This window comes from Rhinolophus sinicus, chromosome 5 (assembly GCF_057876585.1).
Source record: "Rhinolophus sinicus isolate RSI-liver-muscle chromosome 5, RSI-T2T, whole genome shotgun sequence".
Lineage (NCBI taxonomy): Eukaryota > Metazoa > Chordata > Mammalia > Chiroptera > Rhinolophidae > Rhinolophus > Rhinolophus sinicus.
Window position 1 is genome coordinate 9,560,526 of NC_142505.1, and position 17,738 is coordinate 9,578,263.

The window sequence follows — 17,738 nt, forward strand, 5'->3', positions numbered from 1 at the left end:
TACAAGGTGAGCTCAGGCTGGTTATTCCTGGCACTCATCTGTGGAATTCACGAAGGTGCAAGTGGTGACACGTGGTCAGGACACTTCTGACACGTGCTGAGGATGGGTTCTATCCAGAGGGCTGATTCTCAGACTTGTTTTTCTTGTCTCCGTCCAGGAAGTAGGCAGAGCCAGGCAGAAAAATCAAATAGGAGTGTGGAGTGGCATGCTGTTTATTTTTGTAGGGCTGAGAAACGTCTGAAAAGTGACCATGTGGGATCCACTCAAGGGGTTGCCCACCGGCACTGTCTTGGGAATCCCCTTGCCGCCCACTTGGGGCATGGCTGCCCGGGAAGCTGCAGCTCCACCCATATCTTGACCCGAGATTCCTTTGAATTCACAATAAGTATGTAGAAGGTATAACATTGCGTATATATTTGTGTGTGTGTATTGACACATTTTATGATTCCACTGTCACCTTTTTATAATCAGAATGCTGAAACAGCCATGAAAGGATTTAGAATGGGGTGGGTGTGAGTTTCAGAAGACCGAGTCCTTATTTATCTCAGTCAGTGGGAAATGTTGCTGGTTGTTTCCTGTAACATCAGCTGGGCTGATGTCTAAGACTAAGCAAATTGTCATCATGCTGTCACCAGCATCAAGAAGGGTATGGCTTCAGTTTTGAGGTAAATAAAGCGTGACTACCTGCAGTGTGGAGGTGTGTGACCGTGTCAAGACCTTTGCGTGAGGCAGGGTTTACGTTTTTCTAGAGGAGTCCATGGACTGGGCCAGCAGAATTATCTCTGGGCTCTGGGGATAAAATTCGGTTGGCCTGGACTCATTAAGAGCTCCAATTTCTAGACAGCGCCAACTGGATCCTCTGAAGCCTAACGTGGACCCTAAATTTCAAGGGGTTGCCCAAGGCAGCCAGTCCTGGGCACCCACGCATTTGTCTGATCCATTCTGAACAATCCTTCGCTTGCTGAAAATGTGTGGGCAGCTTGTTTGCAGGCAGCGTAGCCCAGTGGTTAAGGCCACGTCTTCTGGGTTTGGCCTGTGTGGAGTTGAACCCGGTTCCTCGACTTACTGTGTGGCCATGGGCACGTCTCGTAACCTCTGTGTGACTCAATTCCTCCTCTTAAAATAGAGATGATAAGCCTGCCCTCGTAGGGGGTGTTGTGAGGCTGAAAAGAGGCAGCTCAGTGCCTGGCAGGTAGGAAGCACTCTACCTCAGGCCCCGGGAGTCTGGAATTTATCCTGGCGGCGTTGACACATATTATGGCCTCTGACTTATTCCCAAGGAACCCATTTTCATTTTAAAGTAAGAAATCTCTGTAGGTTCCACAGAAACTTCAGTCAATAACCTAATCCCTTCAAAGGTTCCAGTGTCAATACGTATCAAATGGTGAGAGGTTGTCTTTTTTGTGTCGGGAACTGTTTTAAACCTCAGGCTTGAATGATTTTTACATGAAGAAAACCTCTGCAGCTTGTAGAAAGAATATACCGTTCTTTTATGGCAGGAAACTGGGTCCAAATCATAGATCTGACCCTCTATTAGCTAAGTAGCCTTGAGCAGTTAATTGAACCTCTCTGTGGTCTCTTTGATCTGTCAAGTGACAGCCACACAACCCCCTCCCCTCCTTGAGGAGGGACAAGGCTACTTCTCAAGGCACATAGAAGATACAGTAAAAATCTGTCTTGTCTTTCCATAGACTTATAAATGTTAACAGGTGACATTTACATTTAAAACACTTCATCTCTGGGAGGCAAGGCTGCACATTTCCATCCTGTTCTGCCTGCTGAAGCTGCCCATGAAACATTCCTTAGGCAGCACGTAAATTTGCTGTCTGTCCCTGCCCCTTGAGTTATTTTGAGATCCAACCAGAATCTGTGGAAAGAGGGCATGTCAAATGACTAATGAATGAAATGCATATGCAAACTAGAAAGTGGGAGAGTTAGCACTGAGATCCAGGGTTAGTAACACTCCCCGCAGTGGGACGTCTGTCTTGCCCCAGAATCAGAATGTTTTTTCTCAAAAAATTGCGCTCCGTTTGGGCTCAGCTGCTGGTGTCTCGTTTCTGTGCACCTGATACAGGAACTTATGAAGCAAATATAAGCTATAAAACCACAGTGCCATTTCACACCCACTAGAATGGATGGTGACACCAAATGAGGATGAGTGTGTGGAGCGTTTGACCTGAATATACTGCTGGTGGGAGTGTACGGTGGTGACGCCACTTAGGAGAACCAGCTGGCAGTTTCTTACAAGTTAAACTTACACTGACTTACCTGTGTCCCAGAAATTTCACTCCTCAGTGTTTACCCGAGAAAAGCAACCCCATACGTCTAGTCCAAGAGTTGTAAAAGACTATTAGTCAGCAATGACAAGGGAAATGTGACTAATATCCACAGCAACATGGAGGACTCTAAAACACATTTGTTGAGTGAAAAAAGGCAGAGCCGCAAGAGTACATACTGTACGATACCATTTTGTAGGAAGTTCCAAAAGAGACAAAATCTGCAGTAATAGAAATCCGAAAGTGGCTGCCTTTGGGGACATGACTGGAAGTCAGGAGGAATTGACCGCAAAGGGGCACAAAGGAACTCTCTGGGATAATTGGAATGTTCTAGATGCTGCTTTGGGTGGCAGATACAGTGGATCCATAAAACTGTGAAAACTCATCCAACTGAACACTTAAGATCTGTGCGTTTTATTATGTGTAAATTATACGTCAAAAAAATCAAGGGAAGATATATCAAACGGTTCAGAGGGTATGTTCGGGAGTCAGAGTGCTTTGGGTCCCACTGACTAGGTAACTGGACTTGACCTTTCTGAGCTTCAGGTTCGTAGTTTGTAAAGTGGAGATAATAAAAGTAGTATTCCCTTAAACAAATGTAAACTTTGAACTTCCCAAAGGAAAGGCCTATTTCTTGTAAATCAGCACTGGAGTTTGTGTTGGTCATAAAAGTAGGCCCTCTGTAAATATTTGATGAGCTGCTGCCGTAAGACACCAAATCTCAAATGTGCATTTCTAAAGCATGTCAAGGAACGTCACTGTCGTCTTGGAATAGGATGGCAGTTGGCATGTTTTTCAGTGGGTGTGTCACCCATACGTGAGCAGTGTGAAGCCAGGCAAAGGTTGGATGAAGAGTGGGAGAAGCCACGAGACCCCCCCAGATCCTCTTGGCACTAAGCAGCCAGGTGACTGCCCCTCCCCCAGCCAACAGAAGATAGAAGTTTCTTCTCCGAAAAAGATAAGACAGTTACTGTACCAAAGATCCCACCCAGTTGCACTGAAGGTGAAGGTAGTAAGCCGAGCACAGAAGGTTTGAGTAAAAGTTGAGGTACTGACTACTGAGGCCCCATCTACTTCCTTCATGGGTGGCCCATGTGTTTCCTCCATTTGGTGTATGGTGGGTTCTTCTCTGGGGGAATCTGACCAACTGAAGAGAAGAGACCTTAAGATACTGATGTCATGCATTCCTCCAGGAGGCATTCTGGCCAGATCATCCTCCAGAGAAACTCAGTCAACCAAAAATATGATGATAACTACTGGGAAAACGGGAGAATGATGTGGGGGGTTAGTAGGCATATGTGTATTATGCTCATCTATCTGGACAATCGGTTTAATTCATACTGAATGTATTGCTTTGTAGGCATTGGATTTGATCAATAGCTGTGTTCCATTTTTACAGGATTTCTTGGGGCATGAAGTATTTCACAGTTAAAACTAAATTAAGTCTAAAGGTTATCATACAGAGGAGATATACAAATAAGCCATAATTAGAAGCACCAATTATCTGGTGTGAAAGCAAGAGAATTAATTGCAGCAATATGATCTCTCCCTAAGTATGGAGTTTTTAAAAATGTCTTCCCTGTAATCTGCAATAGTAGTTTAAGTGCACTGACATGGGAATCAGAAGACCTAAGCTGAGTCCTGCTGTGCCATTCATTAGTTGTATGACTCTGAGCAAGACGGTTTAACTCAGTCGCTCTCAGTTTTCTCATGTGTGAAATGGGAATAATGAAACTCGATGTTAATTCCTGTTCTGCCGACCTTATGGGTTTGTTTTGAGGAGTCGATGGAACTCATTCATTGATTGGCTCGCATGTATTTAGTACCTATGCCAGATAATGGATATTAAAAAGATCTGTACATTTCAAAGCCCTGTAGAAATAAAGGGGACTATTTAATTGAGAAAATGTCTGACTTGGGTACTTAATATTAGAGTAAAAACATAAATGTGGAATTTTTGAGATAGCCTACTGAACAGAAAAATGACTGTCATTGTCATTTTGATTGGTACAGAGCCCTCCCTCCATGGCTTAGGCAAAAGACAAACATTTCAGCATTTTCTCCCTAACCTAACACCAATGCTGAACTCATCCTACATATGTAGTAAATTCCAAGTGTGTGTGTGTATATGTGTGCATACATATACATAGTATATCATATGTTTATGTATGTGTGTATGTGTTTATGTGTGTATACATGCATACACTTATGATCCTTTAATAAAAACTTTACCAAAACAACCTTTATATAACTATATCCTTGAGCCAGTTTAGAGTGCACACTCCCTAATGAGGCCCTTTCTCCTCAGGAAGGTATGTTCCCCAGCCTTTTCCTCTCGCAAATGACAGCAGTTGCGGAAGGCTCTGCAGAGTTGTCTTTCTTTGCAGGCTCCCACTGGTTCTGGGGTTTGAGGTGTAAGTTCACCTGATGCACCTTTAGTATTGGTTCTTCTCACTGTGTTCCCTGCTCGATGTCTGCAGCTTGTGTCCTGGGGTCTGTTTCCCCAGCAAGGGCAATGAGCTGTAATTACTTCCATCCCCTACCTCACCTCTGCCCCCAACTACTGTCACTGCTGCGACCTCACCCTTCTCTACCCCTTGCAAAGACTGGAAGGTAGGCATTTCCTGGAGCTATTGTGGAGTGGGCAGTGTGGGGAGCCAGAGCGAGGTGAGGGGTGCTGTGAAGTTGGTTCCGGGCTTGTGAAGGCAGACAAGGAGCCAAGAGCAGCAGACACAAGGAATGGAAGGCGGAGGGAGGGAATTGTGAGTGAGCCTTAGCTCCTGTCCCCCGCCCGAAGCCCCACCACAGGCCCTAACGTCCAGGGCTTCAACTGCAAATTCCCCCTCAGCCCATGCTGGCTTGAAATGGTTTTCTGCGCTCCACGACCAAAAAGTCCTGACTAAGACATCCATTAAAGGTTTTGTTTTCATCCTGTCTGTGAGTCTTCTAGTACCACACTGTTCTTAATTACTAGTCATAGTAGAAAAGTATTTACATAAATGATTGTCAATCTCACTAGGTTGACTACTAGGCAACCAGTGCGATTAATGAATATATTAAAAGATGAGTGCCTTTGCATATAGATAGTAAAATAAGTAAAACTATATAAATAATAAACTAAAAGCTGAGTAAAATTTTGCATTCACTCTACTTTTAAGTAGGTGAAAATATGCCTGCATAGGAACAGGACTAAAATTAATTTAAAGACATGAAAGCAGTTCTTATAATAAGGGAGGTAGACGCGCGGTCCACTATGTTTCTTTTTAAATTTCTTTTAACGTTGATTGTGATGTTGCCTTCATGTTCAAAAATATTTCCCGAGTTCCCCGGCCGTGAGAGGTATTTGTGCGAATCGTTCCCATTTCCTGGGGTGCTGCTGACCCGTTCTTCACGCCGGTTTTCTATGTGTGTTTCCAGATATAACCTACACGGTTGACTTGAGTAATGAGCGAGCCACGTCGCTCACCATCGAGCCAAGGCCCGTCAAGATGAGCCGAAAGTTTGTCCCCGGCTGTTTTGTGTGTCTGGAGTCGCGGGCCTGCAGCACCAACCTCACCCTGACACCTGGCTCCAAACACAAGATCTCCTTCCTTTGTGACGACCTGACACGCCTGTGGATGAACGCCAAGCAAACCATAAGTACGGCCCCCTGGTTGGCGCGCTCCTCCCGGGTGGGCCATGGGCAGGTCTCCTCTCCCTGTCCTGTCTTCTGGATGGGGTCCCCTGGGCAGGTTGTAAGTAGTATGATCAGAAATGTCCCCCACAGTGCAGGGTGAGCAATGGGGCAACCAAGAAGCAAGCAGCGAGGTGGGAACACTCCCGCTCTGGGACCAGCAGCCTCCGTTGGAACGAGCACCTTCAGGAGTGCAGTGTATTCCCCGTGTCCATGTTTTTGTGTCCTCTGTCCAGCTTCCAGTCTCCCTCCTGTGAAACCCTCTCCTCCTCTGTGTAGCTTTCCCCATCCTTTCCCGTCCGCATGACCTCTTCCTTGCATACTTACTGCCCACTTGTCTCCTCTCTCATGTGAGACTCTGAATCTTGAGGTCAAGAACTTTGGCTTTGCTCCGTTTTCTTATCCCTTTAGCCCCTAACAGTGCTGGACATGTGCTAGTCATGTAATAAATATGTGATGCATGGAGGGCAGCAAAACCAAGTCGCCTCCCTGCTGGGCCACATGATCTTTGGCATGGATGCTCCTAGAATCTCTGCAGATACAGGAGCTGAGGCCACGAGAGACAAAGCAGCCTGCCTGAGGCCACCCCATTAGGAAGTGGCAGAGCTGGAATTCAAGCTGAGATCTCCCCAGTTCCACTCTATTCTAGTCACTACGCAGAACTGCCTCCCTACAGATGGGGACTCATGGGCAACAGGTCTTGATGAAGGAAAAACCTGTGCCCTGCCCACATGGCACTTAGCATCTAAGACACACACACACAGAGGCGAGAACTTGAAAAACAAGAAGAGACATTTCCAACCCTGAAGATCCCCAGAAGGTGGTCTGCCAGTTTAGTAAGAATAGGAGAGAATAGCAGAGGAAGCTAGAAAAGGGGCATCAAGGAGCCAGGAATGGAGGACAGTGGGAGAGGGAAGACCAAAGGGGAAAGCAAGAAAGCCTCAGGCTGCCTTGAGAGCCGGGAAGATGCTCTTCCAGTCGCCTCCCTGCCTGGGTACCACGAGCCCCTCTTTTGCAGGCTGCATGGACCACCGCTCCTGCCACAGGAAGTCCTACTTTCTCCAGGTGCCCAGGGACATCCTTCAACTGCCGGTGCAGCTGCACGACTTCTCCTGGAAGCTCCTGGTGCCCAAGGACAAGCTCAGCCTGGCCCTGGTGCCGGCCAAGAAGCTGCAGCAGGACACACGGGAGCGGATCTGTAACACTAGCTTCAGCTACCTCATGGCCAGCTCCAGCTCCAGCCCCGGCCAGGACCTTTACTTCGGCTACTTCTGCTCGGGAGGCTCCATCGAGCAGATCCAGGTGAAGCAGAACATGTCGGTGACCCTGCGCACCTTTTCCCCCAGCTTCCAACAAGAGGTCTCCAAGCAGGGCCTGAAGGTGTCCTTCATACCGTACTTCAAAGGTAAGGGCATCTTTCACTCTCCCGTCTCCATGCCCCCTTAGCCTTCCTCGTTTGGCCATTCATCTTATTTTGGTTTTGTGATCGTCTTAATTAAGTTGTCAACCTGAAGAGGAGAGATGGCTGTGTGGGCTGGTCCTCACATAAGAAATATGAAAGATGGTGAGTCCCAATCCTGACTTTGCCATTAATCTAGCATGGAAAATTCCAGGAGTTAGATATAAGACTCTCTGACAGTGGGAGGCGATGGTTGATGGCAGTGGAACAAATAATCAGGTTCGAGTGTTTTTTGGAAGCAGGCAGGATATAAATTAGAACTAACCAAATATTCCCAAGTGCTGGATTTTTTTTTTTTTTAATTGGGGAACGGTGTGTTTCTCCAGGGCCCATCAGCTCCAAGTTGTTGTCCTCCAATCTAGTTGTGAGGGTGCAGCTCAGCTCAAAGTCCAGTTCCTGTTTTTCAATATTTAGTTGCAGGGGACGCAGCCCACCATCCCATGTGGGAATTGAAGGGCAACCTTGTTGTTGAGAGCCTGCACTCTAACCAGCTGAGCCATCCAGCCACCCCTCCGGAAGCTCAGTGGCAGCTCGTTGTCTTTAATCTAATTGTGGAGGGTACAGCTCACTGGCCCATGTGGGAATCGAACCAGCAACCCTGTTGTTCAGCGCTCTCACTCTAACTATCTGAGCCATCCGGCTGCTCCCCGAAGTGCTGGATTTTTAAGGTGGTAACAAACATCCTTCTGCAGACATGTTTATGATTCTGCTCGGACCATTCGGGATGCGGTGTGGAGAGCACCGAGGAAGGAATGCTGGAAGAGAGGAGTCTAGAGTGCCAGGGTCCTGTTCTCCTGGGAGGCTAGTGTGTGACCTTCCATGTCCTGAGGCAAGAAATGAGGTCTAAATTGGTCTCAACTTTACATGACTGATTTTTAAAGTCACAGTCACCATTACAAGTTGCTCAACGTTAGAGGCCATTTTAAAATTGGCCAAGACCTTTTTTTGAGGTTTACTTCGTAGTTTTGTTCTCAGAGGCATGAGTGGGAGAGAGAAGAATGTTTGGCCGTACGATTAAAGTCAGTCCAGGCTGCCAGGTATCCCCACAGGTTACCAGAAAAATGCCTTCTGGGGGGATCTTTGGAATTAAGACATACTCTCCTCAATTTGGCATGTGGGGGCTTACCTCGCCTGAAGGTAAGGAATACATTAGTTGACGTGTCAGAGATTCCTTCAGCTTGGCAATTCTAGAATTCTTCCCAGGACCCAAAATTTGTTTTTTAACCTCTGAAACAGAAATCAGTGTATACCCACCCATCCCACTGTGGCTCACAGATGAATGTTAGCTGTGTTGAGGGCATTTCTGAAAAGAAGCTGAGATAACACCCAGCTTGGCAAACTGGCCTGTTTTTCACTTGTTTATTTTGTTTCGTTTTCCTTGAAAAGACCTGATGTGACTGAGACTCTAATCCTGTGCTGGCCAATACAGTAGCCGTTGGTCACACGTGGCAATTGAAATGTAATTAATAGTGAAGACAATTTAAAGTACAGTTCCTCAGTCACACCGAGCACATGTCACACCTTCGACAGACACATGTGGCTGTGGCTACTCTATTGGACGATGCAGATAAAGAACATTTCCACTATCACAGAAAGCTCTGTTGGACACCGCTGATTTTAGAAACGTGACCATAGTCTCCTCCACCACAACTTTTTCTCTCCATTCTGATTGAGTGACATGTCTGTGTGGCATTTCTTCCCTTTCCTGCAGAGGAAGGTGTTTTCACAGTGACCCCAGACACGAAAAGCAAGGTCTACCTAAGAACCCCTAACTGGGAACGGGGCCTGCCCTCCCTCAACTCAGTGTCTTGGAACATCAGCGTGCCCAACGACCAGGTGGCCTGCCTGACCTTCGTAAAGGAGCAGACCGGCCTGGTCTGCCAGACGGGGCGTGCGTTCATGATCATCCAGGACCAGAAGACCCAAGCTGAAGAGGTCTTCACCCTGGAGGAGATGCTCCCCAAACCAAGCTTCCACCATCACAACTTCTGGGTCAACGTCTCCAACTGCAGCCCTGTGAATGGCAAGCAGCTGAATCTGCTCTTCCAGGTGTCACTTACCCCAAGGACTATTGGTAAGAGCCTTAAAGGTTTTTCGGGGATAATGGTGGATGGCAAATTGGGGGGCTGAGGGGTAAGGAGCAAGTCTGGGAGGCGAGACAGAAAACCTAGATTTGAGTCCTGGCTGTCCATGTATCAGTCAGCTATTGCCTCAGTAATGCTGCATAACAAAGCACCCCAGGACTCAGTGGCTTAAAAACAGCCATTATTAGTGCTCACATGTTGGCTGGGCGATCTGGTCTAAGCTAGGCTTGTCAGGGTTCATTCACTCATGCAGCTGCAGGTTGGCTAGAGGACTTTGCTCATCTTGGCCGGGTATTCTCACATATCTGCAGCCCAGGCAAGATCAGCTGGGATAAGTGGGCTCCCTCGGCTCTCTTCCATGTGGTCTCTTATCCTCCAGCCTAGACCTATCCTCATGGCAGAGGCAGAGAGATCCAAGAGAGGCTGGAGAGGTACGCAAGGTGTCTTGTGCTTTGGTTAGGAACTCATACACCATCCCTTCTACAGCATTCTTTTGGCCGGCCCAGATTCAAAGGGTGGACATGGTTCACCCCTTGAATAGAGGACATGGTTCAGGGAGGGGAGAGAATGAGGGCATTTTGGTAGTCAACCTACCACAGTCATTTACTATTAATCTCTTGCTGACAAAGAAGTCTCTTTACTCCTGACGTTCCTCATCTGTCTAGAGTACATGATAATAACTACCTCATAAAAGTATCGTTGGGCATTCAGTGTTGGTGATTAAAATGTGGGGACCTGGCCAGTGTGACACAGATACATGGTGCTGGGATTTTCAATTTAGTCCAGTGAAACATTGGATTCCATGAAACGCCCCCATGGCAGGCCTCAGAGCCAAGAGGGGAGTTGGCCTTTATGCTCAATGTTGTAGGATCCTCTGAAGAGTTTCAGGCAAGCAAATGGCTGTGTGGCAGGGCAGTCTGGTGGGGCCATGTGTGCCCGTTACTCCGAGAGTAAAAGAGCATCACAGAGGGTTGGAACCAGAAGGGACCGTGGAGGTTGTTTCTCCCATCCCCTCCCCTTTCTGGCAGTCAGGGATTGAGTGCCCGCCCAAGGGCACACAGCTGGCTGGCGGCAAGAGAACTGATGGGGACCAAAAGCCACACGTGAAAAGCTCTCCCATGCTCTCAGGTTAGCTCCTGGGTTTTCTTCCTCTCTGACATTGATTTTTCTGTCATCTGTTTCTATTCCTGTTTTCTCTTAATCTCGCCTTTTGTTTTCTTGTTAAACAAGCAAGAAATTCTAAATCCCTGTTTTGATGCAGGGCTCCCTCTCTGATTTATTTTCTCTTTCCTTTGTGCAACTGTAGGAAAAGGACGGCGCGAAGGAAACAGCCTTCTCCTTCACTCCTTCGCTTCTGACTTTTGACTCCCTCCTTTCTCCTGCAGCCCTCTGCTCTTCTCTCCTCCACAGCAGGCTGTGGCGTTTGGGGGAACATGCCCAGTATAGCCAGGAGTAGCCTTTGAAGCGGATCTGGTAGGTCCCCCAGTTTGTTTTAGTTTTAGTGGCTTAGACAGTAACGCTGTGTGTGATCACAATTCCGTGGGTCAGGAATTTGGACAAGGCGCAGCACAGGGGCTTATCTGTGCTCTGAGGCATCCAGCGCCTCAGCCAGGTGCCCTGAACAGCTACAGGATTGGGGTGGTTCGCCCAGACAGAGATGTCTGGAGCCTTGATGCTTACTGTCGTCCAGGTTCCTTGATGTGTCCTCATGGAGTCTCCACGTGGCTAGCTTGGGCTTCCTCACAGCATGGCACTCTCAGCAGTCAGACTTCTTACATGGCGGCCAGCTTCAGAGAGAAAGTGTAAGAAGCTGCCAGGCCTCTCAAGGGTTAGGCCCCGAACCAGCACAGCCCAGATTCAGGAGGAAGGGAAATAGGCTTTTCTGGATATGAGGAGAAGCATGAGCATACAGGGAGGGAAGGAATGGGTGGTGGCCAGCTTTGGAGACCTTCCACTCAAGTTCATCACAGACCTAACCCACACGTGTCCTCCCCTCTCTCCCTTGTGTCTCTGCCCACAGACCTGCCTGTTCTCCTCACTGCAGTGGTGGGAGGTGGCGTCTTTCTGCTGTTTGCCCTCGGACTCATCATTTTCTTTGTGAAAAAGAAGTAGGTGGAATTTCTCAGATTGTTTTCAGCTGATCTGACATCTCCTTAGATTACAGAGAGTTGTCATTAATTATTAACCTTTTTCTCACTTCCCATTTCCCCTGCTCCCCCCCCAAAGATCAATGTCAAATCATAATGCCACATGTGACTTATGCTTGGAGGGGGTAAAGCAAAAAGCTTCATACCTAGTGTGGGGGGAAAAAACCCAAAAGTAAAAATACATGTGCGATGACATTTTAACCTGCAGTTTTATGCGGCCGCCTCAGCACAAGTCCCCTGTGAATCATTTACTGTCTCCTCATTAGACTGTGATCACCGTCTTGGCAGGAAAAATGCTCACATGGGCCCCCGCCAGACCAGGCCTCGGTACCTGCTCCTTCCGTCACCTTGAGGCAAACAAATGCGGGCGGCCCCAGCTGGTTCTCCAGTTTCTTAAACAAACTGTGTGTTTTATGCTTGCTTATTGGACTCCAGACAAGCACCCCAAAAAGCCAGCCCTGTGGGCAAGAGGAAGGAAGATCCAGTTAACTGACTCAGTCTCACCTTCCACCCCCTCAGGATGACAGCCTCTGTTTTATGAAAGGAAAGTGTTGACCTTTTTAGACAGAGGACACGCTCCTACCAGATTTTATCAATTCTGCTCATATTTCTGATTAAAGCCATGCGGGAAGGGGGAGACCTGTTTCCCCTAGCATGATTTGACCTTCCCAAAAGCCAAAGAGAAAAGAAAATTCTTATTAACAGGAGACATGAGCAAACAACTGAAATTCTGATCAGCAGCGAGACTGTCTAGAAATGTCTCCACTGACAAAGAAGGACCTGCCCACCGCAGATCCAGGGAGAGGCCTCGCCTCGGTGAAATGGGGTTGTACATAGATCACATGGGGGGAAAGGACTTCTTTTGATAAAACATTATTTGATTGTTTCTCTCAGGAAACTTTCTTGCCTGGGGTGCATAGTATGTCTCACCCAGAGCAGAAAGCGCGGCATTGACATTGGTCCCCAGCTTCCTCCTCAGGAGGGAATTGGACAAGGGGAGCCTCCATCTCTAAACTGCCCCAGTTCTGGCCGGAGAGTCACCAGCCCCAGGCTTGCTGTGGGGCAGGTTATTGGCTGGCAGGTTGCATTAAGGCCCGTCCATCCCCCAGCTGGTGTAGGAGGGCGCACGGGTTGTGCAGTGAGAATGAGGAAAGACAGTGCCATTGAACTTGTTCATTAAGCCTGTATTTCTGAGAACCTCCTGGGCACCAGATCCAATGTCTTCTCCCACCACCCAGGAGGGTGGTGGGACCACAGAGGCAGGCCAGGACAGCACGAGGAGGGCTTTGGTGGGGACAAGCACGGCACTGTGGAGCACAAAGGAGGGGCATCCGTCACAGGGCTTCAGGCCACAGTGGTTGGAACCCGTCATCCTGGCTAGAGACTCAGTGTTGCAAGCTAAATGTACTAGATTTCTTTTTATCTCAGAAAAGTACAGGGAGCCTGTCCCCAGTTGGTGAACCGCCAGCCTGTGCATCATACGGTCCATTATGTTCATTGAGATAATATCCTCCATTGGAGTCACCGGTCACCTAAATGTCAGCTTTTGGCTCGTGGAGACAGAGGGCAAAGCTTTGTTTTCCATAGCAGAGGGCGCTAATGCCCATCCACACCCAAGGACCAAAGAACATTCCAAACCAAACGTGAATGGTGTGACAGAGGAACTCTGCCACCCAGCCTGAATTTTGTCTTCTTTTTTAGTTGTCGTCCGTGTTGGCAGTTATTGCTGAGGGCACTGGATCCCTTTGCTAATGCTGAGTTCTATTGTCCCCAACTCCAGCTAAAAACTAAGGAACCACCTTCCATCCTGAGTCTCATGTGTTATCATTTAGGAGCTAGGTGATCAGAGCTTTCACCCGTGCAAGAGAGGGATGGAGCATTAGCTACAGGGAGAGTACTGAGAGAGCCACGGAAGGTTGGCCAGGACATGCCCTGCCTGATGTGGCTTGGCTGGGATACCACCCCTTTCTAGTGGGAAAGAGGGGTTGTCTCCACCATTGGACACTGCATCTATCGAAGTGAATTCAAGTGCACATAGTGTTAAAAGTGCCCTCTCTAAACCACTGTCCACTCCCTGTTTCCTCCTTGAAAACTGGAGACAGAAGCTGGTTGCTTCTGAATGTTCACTGGAGACAGTGGTTTCAGTTTCAAAAGCTGAGTGATTCGTGGGACGTGGGGGAGACGCGGTCGGCACCCCGAAAGATCTCAGTCCCAACAGGGATGTACAGTGGTACACACCTAAGATCGCTGTCTTCCTGACTTCTCTCTTGCCCCCTCTCTTTCTCAGTAGGAAAAAGAAGAAAAACAAGGGCCTGGCTGTAGGTATCTACAATGGCAACGTCAACACCCAGATGCCGATGCAGCCAAAAAAGCTTCAGAAAGTACGAAAGGACAGTGAATCCCACGTGTATGCGGACATCGATGACACCATCGTATATGGGCATCTGCTACTGGATTCCAACGGGTCCTTCATCCAGCCAGAGGTGGACACCTACCGGCCCTTCCAGGGCCCCAGAGGGGACTGCCCTCCCTCCCCACCCCCCATACACTCCAGGGCCCCGACTGCAAAGCTGACCACAGAGGAGCCACCCCCTGGCTCCAGTGCTGAGTCTGAGAGCGAGCCATACACCTTCTCCCACCCCAACAAGGGGAACGAAAGCAACAGAGACACAGACATTCCCTTGCTGGATGCCCACGAGCCAGCAGAGTCTGTGGAATAACTTGGACCCATCCCAAAGACTTTTCATAAAGCAGGGCACTGACACATGCTGGAGGGTGCCCACCAGAAATCCTAAAGAGTTATATGGAAGGAACAGCAGAAGGTCTCCCTGGATAACACCAACTTCTGATTTCCAAGTGAACTCATTCCGTGGTGAGATGTTGAAAATGATGAATTCTGATCCAGATATAACTGTGCTTCCCCAAAAATAAGACCTACCCCTAAAATAAGCCCCAGTTAAGACACATTTAGTACGTTATGACAATGTTCCAGAAGATGACATGACTGTATTTGAATAAATGTAGATAGTCGTACATGAGAAAGATAAGACATCCCCTGAAAATAAGCCCTAATGGAGCAAAAATTAATGTAAGACTCGGTCTTATTTTTGGGGAAACACAGAATCATCATATCTCATGTCCCTCTAAACTCAGGTTGAGCTGTAAACCAGCCCATCATGAGAGAGAAGACGTGCGAGTGACCAGGTACAGGGCTACTACAGCCCCGGATTTGGATTTGGACCTCTTTGGGTCAACTGTTCCAACCCCTAGGAACCCACCCGAGGTCTCTGTTCTCTCATTGGGTCCCCTGGGCAAAAACGACAATGTGCCTTTTTAGTATTATTTATTTAGTGGTCCTGTGTGTTTAAGAAGTCAGATGTGTAACCACACAGCTATTTTCACCTGACATAGTGACAATTCACGCTAACTGGATGGATGGATGGGTTTTGACTTCTACTGGCCACTAAATGAACATGTGTTTGTGCCGTGGGAAGTGGGAAGGATTTGCAGTCTGTCTACCCAGAAAGGGTGGGTGTGTCTGAGGGCAGTGATACGTATCTTCTGTGAGGAAAGTCTCCTTGGTTCTTTCATTCTGCATGTGGTTATCCCACTGCTGACATTCATCTCGAATCCCATTATCCTTTAGTCCTAGAAATAAGGGAAATTTCTTGGAATTGCCACCTGTCGCTCTCCCAGCTTCAGCAATACTTCTGCATTTAAACAGAAATTTAGGGAGTATTTTCATCCTCTGAAAATGTTTACAAATACAGCAGAAAGTGGCCCCCTGTCTTAGTTTCCTGTTGCTACTGTAACAAATTACCACAAACATGGTGGCTTAAGACAACACCAATTTCTTGTCTATGGTTCTGGAGATCAGAAGTGCAAAATGGGTTTCACTGAGCTAGAATCAAGGGGACGGCAGGGCTAAGCTCCTTCGAGAGGCTCTCGGAGGGAGCGTTCCGTGCCTTTCCCAGCTTTCAGAGGCTGTTCGCATTCCTTGCCTCCGATGGTCGGTCACACCCCAGCACTGTGACACGCCCCCTCCTGCTTCAGTCTTTATCTTGTAAAACCACCTGGATTATCCCTGATTCTCTCCCCATGTCAAAATCTCTAATTTAATTACACTGAAAAAGTCCCTTTTGCCGTGGAAGGTAACATATCCACGAGTTCTGGGGAGTAGGACGCGGACATCTTTGGAGGCCATTATTCTGTTTACCACACTTTCCTGCTGCTGCAGGAGACATGACACACTGATCCAGCCACAGGGTTTTGTTTAGCCGGCAGAATCTTTTTTAAGAATTAGTTACTAACATTTAAAATTGTAAAACGTTTACATACAAACCCAGATCAGAAGATCTGGCTGTGCTGGGGCTCACGTTGTCACCTCAGAACACCTGGCTGCCACTGAGAAGCAGCTCACCTGTAGGTGGGGAACATGGTTCTTCAGTTCCCTGAAGTCCCCACCACTCCCTGTCGCCTCCCACACTGAGGCTCCGTGTCTGATGCCATTGATAAGTGCCCCGGCAGGGTTGCTTTCCTCACGCTGAAATGGAAAGTCTGGAACCCATATCTTGTATCCAATGAGCAGACAGGCCTCCAGGCTGGTGGGTGTTTCAGGCAAGTTTGTTTTCTTACACACAGCCCACATCCCTCATTCACTAATGACCGGCCCCGCTCCTGTGGGCATTTGTCTTTGTGGCCCCTGCCCTCTCTCATCTGGGAAGAGAAGGATTGCATGATGGCTTGTCTGCACCATCCAAAGCTCCAATATTTCTGTGGCAAAACCTCCTTTGGAAAATGAATGCCCTTCATCAAGTTCATTTAATTCACCCTGGAAAATGCACTACCTTGGCTTGTTTCTGTGCTACTTTGCCTCTGTGAAAAGGAGTTTTGCAACCTCCTAAATGGTGTGTATTCTAAGTCCTTTCCAGAAGGAAGAGTTTGTGGTTGTTGTTGTTGTTTAATTATGCCCTCGGTGCTGCCTAGGAACCCTTCCCTTCTGAAAGGCTGGCTCCTGCCCAGTTACCCGCAGGCTCTTGAACTGAGATGCTGACAAACCCCTCCGTGAAGGGCCAGAGGAGGGCTGTGGCTTCCTTCCCTTGACTGAAATTGTATCATTATTTAAAATCACCGCTGGAGCCCTGGTCTTCCATTCTCTTCCTTCTCTGACCTCCTGGCATTTTCTGAGGTTCACCGGCCAGTGCTCTTCCTTCCACCCCAAAGTGTGAAAGGCCATCTTTGTTGTGGCCATCGTCACACACATCACCTTTACTTACAGGGGCCCCACATGGCCATTTCCTTTTAACTGAGAGCTCGAAACTCCGGGCCAACTTGCCATCTTCCTGAGACCAGGTGGGTGTTATGTTTTCTGAAGATATGCCTCCTGAAAAGTGTCAGCCTGACATATCCTTGGCCCTTTTCTTTAAAGCCCAGGCCCCACGTGTGTAAACTATTTCAGGGTAGCTGGAAACCAGTCAAATGCATTTGTTGACGCTTACGTGTGCTAGCACTGTGCCTTGCCCACTGGGTCTGCTGCTGCCCACCTGCCATACCTGTGAAGAACCCAGCTCATACAGGACCAGTCTCTAATGCTGCAGTCCTGTTGCATGGGAGGGGGAAGTCTCAAGGAAGAGAAGAGGGGAAAAGCTTAAGTCCGTGAGATGTAACCTTGGTCACGATTAGCAGACTGGTTTGTGTGGATCTGCAGTGCTTAACTGGAAATAATTTATTTGTTGTAGATACTTTTTAGGTAGCATTTTATTCATTTCCTACACTTTTTTAAAATAAACAAATGTACAGAAAAAAAATGGGTTGTTTGCATGCTTTGTCCCCCGGCTCAGCTGAGGCCCAAATTTCCCACTAGTTTCCTGTGACAGACTCAATATGGTCTCAGCAGATGCTGTCTTCTCTGTGCTACGGTCCAGGAAGCCGACTTTGGGCTGCCCGAGGGTAGCTCAGCAGACAGAGCTTGTCCTGTTCTGTTGCCGTTAGGCAACATGAGCCCCTCTGTGTGACCCACTCCCGATACCTGACCCGCGTAGAGGCCTGGGGCCACCGTCGTCACCAGTGTGGGTCACCAGCCACCAGAACAGAAGCAAA

At 48.0% G+C, this 17,738-nt stretch overlaps 1 protein-coding gene across 3 annotated transcripts in view; it reads left to right on the forward strand.

Moving 5' to 3' along the window:
* The window catches only part of CDCP1 (CUB domain containing protein 1), a 49,571-nt gene extending 32,125 nt beyond the window's left edge, over positions 1–17,446 (forward strand). The window contains exons 5-9 of one of the 3 annotated variants that reach the window (XM_074312512.2): positions 5,694–5,915; positions 6,968–7,354; positions 9,120–9,482; positions 11,513–11,600; positions 13,927–14,495. In XM_074312512.2, coding sequence (XP_074168613.2) covers positions 5,694–5,915; positions 6,968–7,354; positions 9,120–9,482; positions 11,513–11,600; positions 13,927–14,359 — 1,493 coding nt within the window. In that variant the 3' untranslated portion in view covers positions 14,360–14,495. Of the gene's footprint in view, positions 1–5,693; positions 5,916–6,967; positions 7,355–9,119; positions 9,483–11,512; positions 11,601–13,926 lie in introns of all 3 variants that reach the window. The other 2 variants (XM_074312513.2, XM_019723716.3) reach the window with 2 other exon arrangements.
* Positions 17,447–17,738: the final 292 nt, after the last annotated feature.